Genomic DNA, 18583 nt, shown 5'->3' on the forward strand with positions numbered 1-18583 from the left:
TCCGGACCAAAACTTATACATGCACAATTGCCTATAATGGAACATGGGCAACTATACATGGAGGAACTTGACTTAAAATCTCAATATTTACAATATAATTTATTAAGCTAAGATTTTTTTTAAAATTTTCTTTATAGAAAAACAAAATGGATTATCTAAATTTAAACTCGAAATTTGATGTTAATAAAAACTTAAACAACTAAAACTATTAGGCACTGTACAATAGCTAGCTGATGAGATTGAGTTAGATTGATTTAGGTTTTTTTTATCGGTACATGAGTTAGGGTTTTTGAAAATATGTGGCGTAGTTTAATCCAAATGAGAGTATAGATACTTTGGGTCCAATATCGACCTATTGAGTAGGCCATCGATTTCTGACGGAGAACACTTTGTGGACTTTTCTCAAAGCAAGTTTAACCTCCTCTCAACCAATACATTTTACATTTTATTCTTTAAAATTAAAAAAGAACCTAAAATCTATAATTTGAAAAATCATAAAAGTAAAAACATAATTCTTAAAATTTATATCGAATTGGGAACAAAACATAAAGAATTTATTGATTACTGAACTGAAAATTTTACTTAAGTTGCTGCCCAGGATCGAACTGGGGACCTTTAGTGTGTAAGACTAACGTGATAACCACTACACCACAGCAACCTGTTGATTCTAAATTTGGAATTTAATTGTAACTATCTTCAGATTTATTTAAGAAGTCACGTGATAATAAATGAAAGACGGTTAATATATTATTTGGTATTTAATTTTAACTTTAATATTTAATTTAATATTTGAAGTCAATAAAAAATTAAACATTACAAATCATTTATCACTATACCAATAGCTATTTGGTGAGATAGAGTTAGATTGGTTTAGGGATTTAATTTAAATGAAAGTATATATTAACATGCGGCAGCTTTTTAATCTCGTTTATGGAGTTAAAAATTTTTACTACTAATTTATTAAATAATTATCATAACGTAACTATTTCATAAAACCTTTTCTTCACTTGAATAAACAATTTATTAAACAAAACTATTTATTGATGTTTTATTATATCTTTTTTAATATTTCATTTCTCTTTTACGATTCATTTTTTAAATAATATTACTTTTAAGATTCGAGTTTGTGTCTCACTTGGTGGAGGTTATAAGTAAAAAATCTTGAAAGTTATAATTCTTTCAAATACAAAAAAAAAAAAAGAAAAGAAAAGAAAAGAAAGAAAAGAAAAGAAAAGGATAATTAATTGTTGCTGCCCAGGATTGAACTGGGGACCTTTAGTGTGTAAGACTAACGTGATAACCACTACACCACAACAACTCATTTATGAGTCTGTTGTAATTAAAAAGTAATCTTTCAAGTCTGTTTAAGAAGTCATAAAGAATGAAAAAGGGTTAATATACGATTTGGTATTTGAGTTTAGCTTTAATGTTCAATTCAGTACCTAAGTTTTTTGTGTCCCAATTTAATATCTAAGTTTGGTTTTAATGTTCAATTTTATACTTGAGTTTTTCTTTGTCCCATTTAAGCACTAGTGTTTGAATTCAATGTTTAATTTAGTACCTGAGTTTTTTTGCCCTAATTAAGTACCTATGTTTATTTTACTAAAGCATACGTGTGAAATATTCATTGGGCCAGATGATATAATTTAATCTACGTACCAAATCAAACATTGAAACTAAACTCATACACCAAATGGTATATTAACCCAAAGTGAAATATTAAAATTATTCACTAAATGCTGGACAAATTATATCAAAGTGATATTTTTTTTTTTGAAAATTTTGCAATTGAAACAAAGGTTTTTAACCAATGAACATTTACAACTTAGCATAAAGAGTTATTAGAAGTCCACAATGTGCTCAATTGTTAAGTTCAAAGTACATATATGATATAAACACAAAAGGGACAAATCTCAAGAATATACATGAACTTTAATTTAATATATAATTTGATACATCAGCTTTAATTTGGTCTAATTATATACATGGAATTCTGATTGCAGTTCAAATTTATACACAAAAATTGCCTGTGATTCAATTATATACATTTAAATAAATATATCAATTTATTTTTATATTGGATAAATATAATTAACTACATGTGCAATATATAAATGCAAAATGATGCTATATCGGTAATTGTATTAATAATTTGTGAAAATCAAATCAAATCAAAGTTGTATAATTATATGTACAAAATCAAAATTCATGTATAATTATGCAATTTTACTTTTAGTAATTAAAAAATGTAGCCATTTGACAATTTAGTAGGAAGGTTCCTATCTATCATTTCATATGACAACAACATCAAAATTGACATCTCAATTGTATGGATTGGATTGAGTTCGAGTTAAGTTAATCTGGATATAATTTGTAATTTACAATTTTTGAGTTATTTTGGGTCGAGTTATTTAGTTTTAGTCAACTTCAAGTTTAGGATTTTCTTTTTTCATATATGGGCCTTTTCAAGATTTAAGTTGTTTGAAGTTCAAGTCAATTCGAGTTTGAAGTTTAGGGTTTTTCTTTTTTTGTCAGTCATTACGGGGTTCGAATTATTTCATGATTTGGTCACTTCTTGTTTAAATCAATTCAAGTTATGGCTATTTCGAATTTGAATTCAGATAATTTCGGATTTCGATTAGTTCGAATTTAAGTAACTGACTTTTATAATCAAATTTAAGTTCAAAATATTGATATCGAATTTTCGAATTTCAATCTGAATTGACAACCCTAAACCAAAATATAATTCTACAAGACTTCTTTGAAAGCGATCTCTTAAATAGGGGCCTTCAGGGTTAAAAAGTATAGTGTTCCTCCTATTTATAGAACACAATCCACCAAAATGAACAACTTCTTAGAATTTTCTCTTGATAATGACAACTTATCTACAACGTATAAAATTTTATAATTGTTTTGGACAATTTTCATGTCCTATGATTGTTAAGAGCTGGTTTAAACATTTATTGGTCTATATATTAGGAAGTATTTTCATCTTCCACCGAAAGAATTTCCCAGTTGTGCCATTAAATCACCATTAAAGACCATGGCTGCAAAACCTGAAGGAAATTCTAAAGTAGAAGAAGAGCCCCATGAACCATCCCCAACAACAATAGCTGATGCACCACAACCAAAACTTGATGATCATCATCATCATCATCAACAATCATCTGCAAACGAACCGCGATCATCTTCATCATCGGAGGAAGATACCAAGCAATGGGGTACCCACGTCATGGGACCGCCGGCGATCCCTGTTGTCCACCCGGATAACCAGATGGCCGCTTTATGGGTCGCCGGCGGGGATTTAAATAGCGGTCCGTTACCGAAATAGCGGCCGTTATATAGCGGTAACGGCACCATCCGAAACCGCTACTGCCGAAACCCGCTATACCCGCAATACACAATAAGTAATGTAAAATTCACGACCGCGATACCTGCAATGACCGCAATAGCATCCGTTATGTCCGCAACCGCGATAAACGCAATGCGACCGAAAACGCGACCGCGACCGTAATTTAAATTCCTGCCGGCGACCACCAGCAAATTCACGAGCTGCCTTACCTCGTTTACACTCCTGCTGAAAAACCGACCCAAAATTCATTTGAACTTGTGATTAACGTTTTCAATACTTGGAGTAGGAAGGCCGAGACCGTCGCACGCAGCGTCTGGCACAACCGTAAGTTGGATGCTTATGCAACTGATATAGATTTTTGTTTGTGCATTTGTTATGGGTTAATTCCTTCAAAGGTCCCAAATGATTTTTTAGATTTTAAATTAGTCCTAAATTTTAAAACTTCTAATAATGATAGTTAATACTGTGCCGATGAGTTTTGTATAATGTAAATATAAATTTAAAAATTATTATTAACTTAAATAACTTATTTAAATGATTATATTGTATTTTTATAAATAATTATAAAAAATAAAGATATATAGTTAAGATAAAAAATATTAAAATTTGTTGATTGAGTCTTAATTCGATTGGTATGAGCATTGTTGTCAATGCAGGAGGACGTGAGTTCGAGTGTGCTGAAGCACATTATCCTTCTATTTATGAGTTGGAGAGGAGTTACGAGTAGTTTTAAGCATTGTGTCAAAAAGAACATATATAATTAGTATGCACCAATAAAAGTGGGTATCAGTCAAAACAAACAAAACACTTTGAAACAACTGAAATATTTCGAAATTTTGACTAGAATGGAACTTAAACTGCTTACCAATGGTTTAAGACCGGCATAATCAATATCGAAACAATACTGATTACCATGGTTCTAATTGGATCCTCAAAGTGTTAATATTTTGAATCAACCAGATTCTTTCATCACTCTAACTGTGAGTTTGTATCTAATATGGAACATATTTAAAACACATATTTACCTTTTGATGTGTTAAAAAAGAAGGATAGTGTTACTGTCAATAATTATTAGAAGGTCTATATTTTTTAACACAATAAATCTAAGTTATCGGTCCAATAGATACACGTGTACTTTCATTTTGATCTGTGTGCTTGAAATATTTATGCTTCACGTTATATTTGAGTTGACACTTAGCACCCAAGGTAATGACCGACTAACGGAAGAACCTAATTGATAAAATATCGATATTTTGGAGAGCCGATTAAGATGTTTTGAAGTTCGGTGACTAATTTAAAATATGAACCATTGTTTGAGAACTTTTAATGGAATTAACCCCATTTTTTATCGAAATTCTTTTAACAAGATGTTGCAAAAAAATATTTACATATACAATGATGAAAACTACAGTGAGAAGTGGATCGTCGGTATCGGATGCTGCGTGGGGTAAAGTAAACCTAACGGCGAAAGCCATAACAAAGGGTGGGTTCGACTCACTTTTCAAGAAGATATTTGCAACTGATCCAAATGAAAAGTTGAAGAAGGAATTTGCCTGTTACCTCTCCACAACAACAGAGGACTCTTTATTTATCCACTGCTAGGGTTGCCTTTTGCAGTGATCGTCCCTTATCCTTCGTTGCTCCATCGGGTCAAGAGACTTGGACCTACTATAAGGTAATACACACATCTAAAAGGTAGGGCATGCATCAATGACAAATATTGGATGTAATGGAAAGATAAATTGCATTTCAAATGAGAGAACTTAGGTTAAAATCTCAAAAATAATATTGCCAGAATTTTTTTTTTGAGGGGGGTTTAATAGCTTTGTTGAGGGGCATCGACTCCTTTGGGAAAAATTTTCAAAGTTTCATCCGTTGGGTAATCGATATGACTCTCAACAATTATAAGTATTGTTCCAGGACTCAGGTTTTGTCACTCAACTCTACAGAGAACCTGGAGGGTTTTGTCACCCAATTAATGTACTCCCGCTCTGTGAACCTTCAGGGATTGGAGGGAGTACCTTGAGTGAGAGCGTCTTAATTAATGGAGAGAATACATACTTGAAAGATACGAAGATAATTAATCAATGAAGTCGTGCAGAGTTTTTTTTTCTTTTATAATTTTTTTCTTATTTAGACTAACCATATTAATTCTTGATTATTCTAAAATGAAATTCACATCGGATTTCGAATAGCATAGTTTCTTTGTGAACCCATATAACTAAGTTACATCTTGCATTTATTGGTAATCTACCCTATAAACATCATAAATGTCTAAAACAGGTTATGATACCTTTGTCCGATATCGCAACGGTGTATCCGGTGGTGATGAAGGAAAACCCGGCATCGGAGAGCTACATCGAGGTCGTTACCATTGATGGTCACGATTTTTGGTTCATGGGATTTGTTAAGTTTGAAAAAGCATCGTTTGAACTATTGAACAATGTGCTAGATTTCAACGCAACAACGGAACCAGTGGCTGCCTAGTTGGGGGGAACCATCTTCGGATCGATCCTACGTACCATATTATATACTCCAAATTTTAATTTTCTAAGTTAATTATGTTTGGTACGTTAGCTTGAATAGTGAAGGCTAAAACTTGTGAATGTATGCCTAAAAGGCTAAAACTAGAGGAGGCCTCCTCAATATGCATTTCAACTTTCAATTAGATTGTGGAGTGGGAAATTGTATTAAAAAAATTACAATAATTATTCTTAGATATTGAGTCTCACTTAGAGTTGTTCATGGCTCAGTTCGGGCCTTAATAAAATTTTAGGCTCGATCTTACCTAAACTCAACTCGGATAAAAATACTAAAATCCAAGCCCGGCCCAATCTGCCCGTATTAGTTTTTTTTAATTTTTATTTTTTAATATAAAAGATTTTTAAAAATATAATACAACAAATACACTAAAAATATTAAAATAAATGTTTCCCAACAAATTAAAAATCAATTTTAAAAAATATTTATACTTAAATAAAACTAAGATAAGTGCAACTTAACAAGCAAATACTTCTAAAATAGTAACAAAATTAACAATAAAACAAATGTTATACAATATCCAAATATTAACAATAAAATAGTAATAACATAATGGTGGAATGGTAGCAAAACAGTGGCAAAAAAGCAAGAAAACATGGAAAAACAACAAGGGTTTTTTTTATTGCAAATTCAGGCCGAGCCAAGCCAAAAAACCTTACTCTAGGATTGGTCAATTTTCTAAACAGGTCTTATTTTTTTCCAAGCTCATTTTTCAGGCCTATATCTTTGTCTAAACTCTCCCATTTTCCGGGTGGGCCATGGACAACTCTAGTCCCATCAAGGTTGGGTCAAGTTCAAGCCAGGTCTATGTATAATAATAGTGTGTTTTAGTTGCTCAAATCTAGCCCAACCTAAAATATAGATATAAAATTTTGCTCAAATTTGCCCTTATCAATTTATAAATGATTAATTCAAATTCGTCTTAAGCACACCAATAATATTTTTTAAAACATATATTGTTTTGAATTTACATTTAATATTTTAGATTATTTTTCTTTTATTAAAATTTTAAAATTATAAAACTCTGTTATAAAAGTATAAAACGGGTTGGACCAGGTTAAGCTTGAGTTTTGAATGCTAAAACCCTAAATTCGATCTATATTTTGAACGAGTCAATTCTTTTCTAAATCCATTTCTCCAATCCTGTATTCCTGTTCAGACCCTTTCAAATTTCGAACAGATCTTTAAGTTTAGATAAATAACCCAACCCATGGACAAATCTAATCATAATTAAAAAACATTAACCTATATTTCTATATATTATTATAAAGCTACTGGTTGAGTTTTGTTTTGACAACCTATAATAATAAGCTAAAAGTAAAACCCATACATTTATTCGGTCCAAAGAGTCCAATGTATTAACGAAGGACATATGACAATAAATTAGAGGCCAAGCTAGAACATAAATTAAAACAAATAAAGTGACCAATGGAGTCTTAACTCGATTGGTATCAGTATTGTTGTCAATATATGATAATAATATATAATGAAATTAATGTTAAAAAAAGAGAGGAAAGATTCATTTACGCAATGTAAAAATTAAAGCGGTTTTACATACTTTCGTAATTGTCTATATGCTTAATATTCTAACGATTTAACTGTTATATTTTATAGTCTATTCATGTAGATCATACATGTCAAATTTGATGTAAATTTAAAACTTCTAACTATTTGTTTTATGTAAAAGTTTTCAACCGTTGAATAAATATATTATATGGGGTGTTTCAAATCAAGATGATAGAAATATTGGATCGGTTCGAAAATCTACATGCATGACAAGTACAATTATATTGATAAATTTAACGGTTAAATCATTAAAATATTAATCCTATAAATAATTACCGAAGTGTGTAAAATTATTTTAACTTTTATACTGTGGAAGTGTATCTCTCCCGTAACTTAATTATATATATATTAAGAGCTAAAATAATAATTTTAGAAAACAAATAGGATGGAATGGAATAAGTGTTTATCAAAATCACTTCGGACAAAATATGTTGTGAGTACTTGTATTTATATAGAATTTAAGATTTAGTCCTTTTATTTTAAAATTTAAAATTTAATTCTTTTATATTTCTTTAATTTAAAAATTCTAGTCAAATCATTTTAGTTTCTGTAAAAATCTGTCAATTTATCATTTTTATTTTTTTGTCGATCATATACCATGTAATATGAGAACAACCTAATCAAAGTTTCATGTTGACAAATTTCGACAAAAAAATACTTACGATTTTAATGATTGGACCAAATTTTTTTTTCAAATAAAATACTAAAATTCTAATTTTGTCAAAACCCAAAAACAAACTACATTCAAAATATCATCTTTATTTTTGAACTATGCCACTCATCATAACATTGACTTTATTCTCTTAGTGGCAAACAAGAACTAAAAAAGAAAATTTTTTATTGTTTTAAAATTTATTAAATAATTGTGTTGGGAATAATCATTGCTTCAAGAGAAAGTGACCATAATTACTATTTGTTGAATGTTGGGATGTCTAATTAAAAAATAAAGCCCCAATTATCTTTGTTTACAACCCTAAATTAATATTACTGCAGCCTTCCCCCTTCATTAATTAAGGATAATAATTAATAAAAAATAATTTTAATAATTTGTAATTATTTTTATAGGTTTTTAGCAAAATATTAGTGTATGATTTATTGTTAATGTATAAATTTATATATTGATGGTATATCAAATGCAATGCTTAAATATGAATACTAACACTCAATTAAATGTAATGTTCTCAAAGTTGGATCGATGGTGAAATTGGTCAGACCATCGATTCACATGGTTCGATTAAAAATCATTAAAAGATCATAAAAAACAGCTAGTTTAAACTGTTTAGCCATTCAATCATTTTTTTTGTCCTGATTCAACTGGTTCATACCCGTTAATGAACTAACAGGTCTAACCTTTTGTTTCGAACTAATAACTCGGCCAATTCCTGGTCCAACTAAATGGTCCGGTCAGATTCTAAAAATCATGACTAAACAACAATAGTTTAACACTACGTTTGGTTCGCTATAATGAAATAGAGCTGTAATCAGTAATTTAACTGTTTAGTTGAATGGAATGGAATAGAACTATAATAGTATTATTGTGTTTGGTTGAATGGAATGATGTCGTAATAACATAAGGAAAAAAACTGAAATGACTAGAGTACCATTAGCAGAATTTTTTTTAGATAGATGATTATTGTTATTGTTATTAAATTTTAATAGGATTATTATTAAAAATAATAAATAATTTAATCATATTTTGATGTAATTATTATTAAATATAATTTAATAATATTTTTAATATATTTATTTTTATATTCAATTATATTAAAATATTTTATTTTATATTAAAAATATTGTTTATTTATAAGAAATTATATTAAAATATTTCAAATATTTTATTTTTATATTTTCTAAATCTAAGTTTTAAAAGACTAATCTGGAAATTTTATTTTATTTTGTCATTCAATGTTATATTTTTACTTTTAACAAGTGTTGTCTTGTGATAACCCGCCTAGGCATGCTTAAATTTTGGGAGGATTTGGACAAAAATATTATACTCGAAAAATAGGTCTAGACAAAAATTAGGCCCATTTAAAATATGGGTTGGACTCAAATTTGAATATTGAAGGCCCAAACTCAACCCAATCCAACCTATTTTTAAGTTTATAATACTTTATATTATGTAATTTACACATTAAAAAAATAAACTTATACTAAATATATAATACTACTCTAATGTAAACATTAAAATAATGTTAAGATGACTATATAAAAATTTTCAATAAATAAAAAATATATAAAATTATTAAATATTAAAATAATATAATATAAATATTTTTAAAAAATTAAAAATAATATGAGCAAGCCTAAAAATGAGCTTGAGTTAATCTCTTACAAATATGGGCAAATTTAGACAAAATTTTAGGCTCATATTTCGGGCTAAGTCGAGCTTGGACAAATATAAAACATGTTAATGTCATACTTAGACCCGACCTGAACCTGGCCCATTAGCACTTATAATGATAATTACTGGTATATAGATTTTATATTAAAATTTAATCTATAATTAAAATAATATCACGAGTTAAATAAATATCATATCACTTTTAAAATATTTTTATATTTGAAAAGAAGAAATATTATTATAAATATTTTTTGTAAAATATATTAGTTGATTACTTAAAAAAACTTAATATTAATTTATTAAAATAAAAAAAAATGCCTAGGAAAATTAAAAAGCCCCCGTCCCCCTCACGTCGCAATCATTATCAGTATTATTCCTTTGACCTCTCCACCAATGGTGTCCCAATATTTTTAAAATCCAATTGAAGATCAAATTATATTTTAAAATAAAATGAATTATTAAAATCTTTAATCGTAATTGATTTTCGTTTCGATCCAACTGCGATTCTTTCTAAACTAATTGAGAAGTTTATAGAAATTTTTCGGAAAAAAAAAAATGAAGAACAATCATAATAAAGTAAAGGGATTTTTTTTTGATTAAGTGAGAAGAAAAAAAATAAATTTAAAAAATTCAAATCTGGGTTCATTCATGGTGATGATCAAAACGAAGAAGTTGACCATTACATTTAGGGCAACCTTCAGTTTTCTTAGCCACCATGAAATACATATAACAGCTCTTACAACCGGCCACGACCAAGACGTCGTCGTTTTCTTCCTCGATTCCATGGCTGTGGTGGTCGTTTTTGTAATCTCTTGAAGAAGAAAAAGAAGAAGACGGAGATGATTCCTCACTGTCATACCAGTTATTATCATCGTCGTCGCCGCCGCCGTCATCGTCATTTTCTGAGTAAGATTCTCCGCCGTACTCGGCGGCCGTTTTTGGATCCTCTCCTGTCTGTCATATGAAAAACTTTCCCAATTTACAATCAATTCTTTTTTGATCCAAAAGTGAATTAGGTTTACAGTTAGAAGCAATAAATACGTGAAGAATTCAAAAAAACCAATTAAAGAACATATATATATACATATATAAGGAAAGAAACCAAGATCCGCCATGGGGTTTTCGCATTAAATGCATCTCAAATAACGTTGTAATTATTTCAAAACAAAAGAGAGTGAGTTAAATTAACCTCTAGAACTAGGCATTGTTCCCTATAATGAGGAATAGAGAGATGGGGGTTGAGGTCCAAGGTAGTGCCGGAAACGGTGCCGTTTTGAAGCACGTCGTCGTTATCCTTTGGTGCCGTTGGCCTCCTTATATTTCCTTCTTCCTCTAAAGAGCCGACGCCGGTGGTTGTTGTTTCGTGATTCAATGAACAATTTCGTAAAGCTGCCGTGATCGCCGCCGTGGGTGGCGCTGTCATTATACCGTATTATTATTCCGCGATAGTGAAGAAAACGACGGAAGATTTGTGGGTAAACAAAAGGAAAAGAAGAGAGAGTTGATTGAACCGTTTCACTTGTGGATTGCATTTAAATAACCCTTCCCATTAATTCTAATTCTAATTTAATTTTATCATTTTAAATTCGGATTAATCCGTAGTTGTTGTAATCAGATTGGATCGGTATCAAAAAAAATTAAAGGAGGATTGAATCATAAAAAAATCGGTTGAATAAGAAAAAAATCGATTAAAAATCATTTTAAGTTCGATTTTTATAATTTATAGAATTAATGTTTAGATTTTAATTTTGAATCAAGAAATGGTTTAACCAGTTCGATCATCGAATTGATTCTTAAAACATTAGCTTATCTAAAGCCAAACTTGACCCAACCTGATTTGATTATAAAAAGTTATCGGCTCGTATTTGCTTGATTCAAGTACGAAAATGACTCGATTAAAAATCGTCACGAACAAAAATTAACCCAAAACCAAAGTGTGCTCAAGAAATATCTCGAAGTGACCTAGACTCGAGATGAATTGACTTGAAAAATCTTATTGGCAAACTCGAATAACTTGAACTTGTAAATTCGAAGAAAACTCACTCATAATATTTATGCATGATGAAACTTCGACCCGATACGTTATTTTGTATTATTTTGTCAATAATTATTAGTATTTCTGTTAAAAAATTGCTTAAATAACTCTTTTTTATTATCTTTATTCTTCCACTAGTATAAAATAATTTTTATATATCATATCATATTAATTATATTTTATTTATATTATATAAAATACAATTAAAATAAAAATAATGGATTTGTTTATTTGATGTAATAAAAAAAGTCAAACAGTTCTAAAAGCCTCCAAAAGTCAAATGGGCATTGTACATGACCTTTAATTTTAGAATGGCAATGCTCATGCAACTCCACATCACATTTTCATTATTAAATGGTATTTTAAATATATTTAATTTTGTCTTTATTAGGGATGATAATGGAGCGAGTCGACGGTGGGTATCGCTAAATTCACTATTAAATTGCAATTAGCACGCTCTGATCCACCACTTGTCTTGCTTCATCATGAATGTATAATCTTGAAAATCACTCTCACCTTTATGAATGTTAAATGCATTCATTCCCACCTCACCCGGCTCCGCTTCAATTTAATTTTTGGCTATCTATTTTTAATATTTTCAATCTTTTTAAAGTCAAGCAAATATTTAAACATAAAAACATATGATTTTTTATATTATGTTATTACATTTTTATCCTTTTAATAGCTTATATATAGGAAGATAAAATAGTAATTTTATATAATGGAGTGGGTCAGGGTGAGGCAAGCAATTACCGCAACCGCTCCATACCCACTATCTAAAATAAAAAAAATCCACCTCGCCCCACTCTACATCATAGCTTTACTCATTTAAATAGCACATGTCATCGTTTAAAAAAAATAAAATATTTAAAATATAATTTTATATTAATATTAATATAATTAATTTTTAAAATTATTTAATTTAAATTTAGATCACATCATAAAAACTTCTTCACCCGAAGAGCTAGACCAAATGCATGGTATTAACCCAACTCAAAATATGAGCCTCAAATTTATAAATAATTAATTCAAGTCGGTTTAAATCTGTCCATATTTTTTTTAAGGAGTATAATTATTTTTACTTGAACCCAACATTTGACTAATTGGTCAAAGGTGTTCGCTATATTTCTAAAGTCGCGGGATCAATTTACAAGTTGTGCTTGCGTGGATTCGATTTTAGTGAGTGTGTATAAGTTTGGGATTGTTATATTGTACAAATAGATATAATTAATATCCATTAAATATATATTTTTCATTTATTAGAATTTTGAACACTAAAAACTTAATATTTTGTTTAGGTTAAAATATGCTAGTAGTCTCTGTACCTTTATAGAATTTGAGATTTAGTCCCTGTACTTTAAAAGTTAAAAATTCAATCCTTTGACTTTTTAAAATTCAAAGTCCTAGTTTAATCATTATTGTTGTTAGTAGTTTCAGTTAAAAATTTTCAACTTAACATGTTTATTTTCATCAATCATAAGCTACGTCACATGACTAAAATGAATTTTTTTTTATCGAAAATACTTACAATTTTAATAATTAAATTAAGATTTTTAAATAAAAAAAAGAGTAGGAAAACTTAAATTTTTTTGTTAAAGTACATGGACTAACGACATATTCTAACCTTTTGTTTAATACTTACATTATAATATGATATATTTAAATTTTCATATAATACATATTACATAACATATATAAAATAAATAAAAACTAATATATTATAAATTAGAAAAAAGGTTGAGGTTGGAATTTTCATATTTTAAACAAATTTATTTTCTTTGGTTGAGTTTATTTTTTAAATTTAGTATTTTTATTTAAACTCTCTCAAAATTTAAGTAAACTTTCTGAGTTTGAGTGAATATTCCAACTTCTGAACTAGACCTGTCCATGGGCCGGGCGGCCCGGCCCAACGGTCAGCTCGAAATATGGGAGAGTTCGGGTAAAAATATAGGCCCGAAATATGGGCTTGGGCAAAAAAATGAGGCCCGTTTAAAAACGGGCCGGGCCTCGAGCACCACTTTTTTGTCCCGGGCCCGGCCCGGCCTGAATATAATAAATATATATTTTTTATTTTTTAATTTTAAAATACTTTTTAAATATTTTTATTTTTTTTTATTTTTAAAATAATTTTTTAATGTTTATTAAAAAATGGGTCGGGCTCGGGCTTATGATATTTTTCTCGGGCCGGGCCCGGGCATAGGAGGCGGGCCAAAAAATTTTCAAGCCCAGCCCGGCCCATGGACAGGTCTATTCTGAACTAATCTAATCCAAAACGCAAGGTTTTTAAAATCGAATCGGTGACCAGACTGATCTAGCCATTTATTCACCAGTCTAATCGATTCAATAAAAATTCATTAAAAATATTAAAAAAAAACAGTTTCAACTTATTTTATGGCTGAACTTCTTGTTCAAGTCTATTTTTTTAATTTAATATTTTTGTCTAAACTTTCGAAATAGTCCAAAATGCAAAATTTTCAAAATTGGACTAGCGATCAAACCGGTCAAACCATTAGTTCACCAATTCGATCGATTCAATTAAAAATTCATAAAAAATGTTTAAAAAGAAAAACATTTCATCTTATTTTTAGTCCAATTCAAATTTAATTGATTCGAAACTATTCAGTGGTCAAGTGGCACAATCTATTATTTTAAGATCAATACCTTAATTGATTTTATAATGATTAATGTAAAAACCATGCTAAAATGAATAAATGAATCGAATCGGACGAACTAATCAAACCATATCATTCCTACGTGCACAATGCTCAAACTTCCCTCTTTCTAGAAAACGAAGGAATCGGATTTCCGTTCATTAAATCCATCTGAAAATGGAACTTTCAGGTAAAGAAAAACAAATTCTCCCCAAAATCCCAAGTAATTGAATTCCCTGTCACTTAACCCCACAAAATCAAATACCCTTAACATTTACTCCTTTTCCTTTTTTTCTTTTTTTTTTTTCAATACAATTTCCCAGATTTTCTCTCGTATTCTTTGGGGGGAAGAAACCAATTTTTTCTATCAAAATCCCACCGGAAAAAGTGAAAATAAAAATGTTCAAGAAACACGATGAGCCGGTGGTCGGAGTTCCATACTTTGTTGGGGTGAATCCGTACCAAGCGAGCGTCATATATGGTGATCCAAAGGGTATTCCGATTCACCAAACAATGTATCGAGACACCCCAGCTCCTTTTAATTGTCCTTATTGTGGTAATTCTGGACTCACCATCGTCAGGTAAATCTATATATCCTTTTTGTTTATGAGTTATGACCCAAAGGGAGAATCCCGATTTCGATTTTATGTAATTTTTGGGTTTTTTTAAGATTTAATTTAATTGCATTGTGTTGTTTACTTGCTTGGGTGTTTGTTTTTGCATTGCGAATGAGATTGAGATGTTAGTGATTTTGTTCGGAATATACCTGTCAATGAATTAAGTCGGGTGGTTTGGTTCGAAGGTCTGCTTGAAAAAGTGGAGCTATTGAAAAAAATGTCTGAAAAATGGGTTTGAGCAAAACATTAAACGTAAAATTTTTTCGGCCTTGGCATAGTCTAAATTAACAAAAAAAACAAAAAAAGTACTATTTTCTTATTGTTTTGCTGTTATTTTGTTACCATTTACTATTACGTTATTATTATTTTGTTGATATTGATTGGATATTGTATAATTTTTGTTTTATTGTTAATTTTATTATTATTTTAGAGGCATTTGTTATTTTAATGTTTAATGGAGGTCCTTGCATTAAGATTTTGTTTAATAGAATAAAAAAGAAATTGAAAAGATGAAAAATTGAGTGGATAGAAAATTAAAAGGATAGAAAATATTATTTTTCTTTCTATAGGTGTGATTCATAGAAAAAATGAAAAAAATAGAAAAAAAAAACAATTTAAATTTTATTTCTATCCATTACTTGATAGAGTTAAAAAAATATTTAAAAAATACATAATTTTATTTCTATTTTATTTTTTTCTTCTCTCACTTTTGTTTCCAACCAAGCGTATTCAAAATTTAGTTTTCTTTTCCACTTTGTAACGCTCTTCTCTCATCCCTTCTCTTTGTCACTCAACCAATTACAGTACCCTGCGTGTTGAATTGTATTTTGCTCTCTCTGCTCAAAAAATGAATAAATTTGCCTTTGTACCTTAGATTAAATAGCAAATTGGTTCTTTTGTTTAAAATTTTACCCATTTTTATTGTTAAAAGCTGGTCCTATACGTCAATTTAAAATACATGTGGCTTGGTTGTTTTTAATAGTAGAAATGGATGGAATTTTTAATTAAAATGACTTGTTTGCTCTTTAATCTAACGTAGAGAGATTAATTTGTTAAAATTTTTAGTATAGGGCTCTTTAAAAGATTATATTGACTGTTATCCATCATCAAATCTTTAAATTTCAATGTGTTATTTCAGGTCTAAACCTAGCTTGGCAGCATATGTTGCTTGCATGATGCCCTTCATGCTTGGAATATGCTTTCTTTGCCCATCAATGGACTGCCTGTGGCATAAGTATCATTATTGCCCGGCGTGCACCGAAAAGGTGAGCCTTTCCTTGATTTTTTTGGTACATGTGGAAGTAAATTCAGGGTTCCTTGTATGAAACGAAAGAAGCTCTCACCCATGTTAGAGAACAAGAGCCTAAGTTCATAATCTTCTGGAATTGTACTGGAGGTATTTAAATTAGGTAAAAGTACCGTAAAAGTTTTTATATTAAGAGTCGAATTGTATTTTATTCTCTCTATTTAAAATGGGTAAATTAGTCCTAGTACATTAGATCAATGAGCATAGTGGTCTTTTTGTTAAAATTTATCTATTTTTACTGTTAAAAATTGATCTTGTATGTCAGAATGAGCCACATGTTTGGTTATCTTATTAGCAATGTCAGTTTTTAACAGTAAAAATGGATAATTTTTTAATAGAAATGACTAGTTTGCTCTTTCATCTAATGTATAGGGACTAATTTGCATATTTTTTGAATAAAGGAAGCAAAATGCAGTTTGACTCTTAGTATATGGGTCTCCATGGTGCTTTTACCCTTCAAATTATGGTTTAGATTCTAAATTGGTTTACTAACTTCAAAACATTTTTTAAATTGAATCCTCAAAATTTATGCAATATGTCATTTTGTCAATCTAACTGCTAGTTTAGGCATTAAATGGTAGTTTGGATTTAATGTGAGCATGAAAATACGTGTTTACTTATCGTAGGTGCAATTTAGATCAATCATGTTGGAAAGAAAACGAAATAGCTCTCTTAAAATTAAATATGCTTCACATTAGATCCATGTTGACATTTAATATCCAAGCTGATGACTAGGCTAATAAAATGACTTGATTGGTAGATATTAATATTTTAACGACTCAAATAAAATGTTTTGAAGATTGAAGGTTAATTTAGCATCTAAACCAAAGGCGAATCCAGGGGGACTGGCAGGGGCCTCGACCCCCCATAAAATGAAAAATTATTGTTTTAACTCTTTAAAAAATTTTAAAATTTTAATTTAGTAAAAGTAAAATTACACTTTGGCACCCCTTAAAATTATGAAAATTTAATTTAATCCTTTAAAAATTATAAAGATGTAGACTCTTAAAAATTAAAATTTCATTTCGGCCCCCCTAAACAAAATTTCTGGCTTCGCCCTTGATCTAAACTATAATTTTGGGACGTTCGAAACAATTAACCTTGGATGGCTTTATCTCACTCATTCGGTGTTTGCCAGGAGTGTAACCTCCTTGGAGGCAGAGGAGCCAATTTTTGAAAAATTTTCGAAGCCTTTTAAAATTTTTTAGAATTTTAATTAGCTCCCTCAAAGTTTTTAAAAGTTTTAATTAAACCCCAAAACTTAATGTCACGTTAGGCCATTATGCTTGTTTTCATTTTTATGCAAATTTTTTGTTTGATGGTTCTTCTTGCAGGTTGCTGATTTTGAGAAAACAGATCCATGTGCAGTGGTGGATATGCCACAATGGGTGCAAGAGAGTTTTGCTTTGCCTGCATGATAAGTCCCTACTAAAATCATTATGATATAACTGTTTTAATCAATTTGTATTCTGCTTTTTCTGGCATTTTGCTAAAACAAATCTTTTTGGCCATACAAGGATGTTCTATTGCGAATGTTGTTTCCTGGTAAATAGACTAAAAAGCTCTTCTCCATATGTTGTCATACCACTAGCTAGAAATATTCTTGCACTCATTTGGAACCCTGTTGTGAATATTAACATAATTAGCCTACATGACCATAAGATAATGCTTCTCAACCTTTTTAAGTTTTTCTTACTCCTTCGAATGGCCGATCGTATATACTCGCCTTCTACCGAAAATCTATGGTTATGTTCATTGTATATGCTTTTGTTTCATTTCTTCTTCTGTATAATATATATAAATGTAGACAGGTATACAAATAGATAGATAGATAGATAGATAAATGGTAAAAATACCATGGAAGCCTTTGTCTAGGGGTTAAATTACACTTTGCTCCCTCTATTCAAAAAATGGGCAACTTAGTCCTGGTATGTTAGTTAGAAGAGCAAATTGGTCCTTTCCGTTAAAACTTTTATCCACGTGTACCTCATGCTGACATACTGAGATTAGTTTTTAACAGAAAAATGGATGAAATTTTTAATAAAAGGACGGTTTTCTCTTTGATCTAATGTATAGTGACCAATTTACCTATTTTTTGAGTAGACAGGACAAAATGCAATCCAACTCCTAGGGTACTCCATGGTACTTTTACCATAGATATATAGATAGAT

General features: G+C 29.7%; 3 protein-coding genes, 2 non-coding genes and 1 pseudogene across 5 annotated transcripts; 3 read left to right on the plus strand and 3 right to left on the minus strand.

Annotated features, from left to right (window-relative positions):
* Nucleotides 1–585: 585 nt before the first annotated feature.
* TRNAV-UAC (transfer RNA valine (anticodon UAC)) lies at nt 586–658 on the minus strand. Its single transcript has one exon. It is a non-coding gene; the product is annotated as a tRNA-Val (tRNA).
* Nucleotides 659–1245: 587 nt separating this feature from the next.
* TRNAV-UAC (transfer RNA valine (anticodon UAC)) lies at nt 1246–1318 on the minus strand. Its single transcript has one exon. It is a non-coding gene; the product is annotated as a tRNA-Val (tRNA).
* Nucleotides 1319–2939: 1621 nt separating this feature from the next.
* LOC121203268 (GEM-like protein 5) lies at nt 2940–3881 on the plus strand. Its single transcript, XM_041086681.1, has one exon. The coding sequence runs from the start codon at nt 3044–3046 to the stop codon at nt 3329–3331; it is 288 nt and encodes a 95-aa protein (XP_040942615.1). The 5' UTR covers nt 2940–3043; the 3' UTR covers nt 3332–3881.
* Nucleotides 3520–6145, plus strand: LOC107933056 (GEM-like protein 5; annotated as a pseudogene).
* Nucleotides 6146–10375: 4230 nt separating this feature from the next.
* On the minus strand, nt 10376–11320 carry LOC107933074 (uncharacterized). The gene is made up of 2 exons (XM_016865224.2): nt 10993–11320; nt 10376–10757 (listed from the first exon to the last, which is right to left on the minus strand). Exons 1-2 carry the CDS (start codon nt 11224–11226, stop codon nt 10446–10448), a joined length of 546 nt encoding a protein of 181 aa, XP_016720713.1. The 5' UTR covers nt 11227–11320; the 3' UTR covers nt 10376–10445.
* A 3227-nt stretch (nt 11321–14547) lies between these two features.
* Nucleotides 14548–17984, plus strand: LOC107933080 (GSH-induced LITAF domain protein). Its single transcript, XM_016865228.2, has 3 exons — nt 14548–15070; nt 16245–16371; nt 17747–17984. Exons 1-3 carry the CDS (start codon nt 14889–14891, stop codon nt 17828–17830), a joined length of 393 nt encoding a protein of 130 aa, XP_016720717.2. The 5' UTR covers nt 14548–14888; the 3' UTR covers nt 17831–17984.
* Nucleotides 17985–18583: the final 599 nt, after the last annotated feature.

This window comes from Gossypium hirsutum, chromosome D01, assembly GCF_007990345.1.
Source record: "Gossypium hirsutum isolate 1008001.06 chromosome D01, Gossypium_hirsutum_v2.1, whole genome shotgun sequence".
Classification (NCBI taxonomy): domain Eukaryota; kingdom Viridiplantae; phylum Streptophyta; class Magnoliopsida; order Malvales; family Malvaceae; genus Gossypium; species Gossypium hirsutum.

What these genes read in the sequence shown, in the direction of transcription:
- LOC121203268 (XM_041086681.1), top strand. Translation starts at nt 3,044, where the DNA reads ATGGCTGCAAAACCTGAAGGAAATTCTAAAGTAGAAGAAGAGCCCCAT.
- LOC107933074 (XM_016865224.2), bottom strand. Translation starts at nt 11,226, where the DNA reads ATGACAGCGCCACCCACGGCGGCGATCACGGCAGCTTTACGAAATTGT. An exon ending in AACAATGCCTAGTTCTAGAG is followed by an intron (nt 10,758 to 10,992) that starts GTTAATTTAACT and finishes TTCATATGACAG; the next exon opens with ACAGGAGAGGATCCAAAAAC.
- LOC107933080 (XM_016865228.2), top strand. Translation starts at nt 14,889, where the DNA reads ATGTTCAAGAAACACGATGAGCCGGTGGTCGGAGTTCCATACTTTGTT. An exon ending in TCTGGACTCACCATCGTCAG is followed by an intron (nt 15,071 to 16,244) that starts GTAAATCTATAT and finishes GTGTTATTTCAG; the next exon opens with GTCTAAACCTAGCTTGGCAG. An exon ending in GCCCGGCGTGCACCGAAAAG is followed by an intron (nt 16,372 to 17,746) that starts GTGAGCCTTTCC and finishes TTCTTCTTGCAG; the next exon opens with GTTGCTGATTTTGAGAAAAC.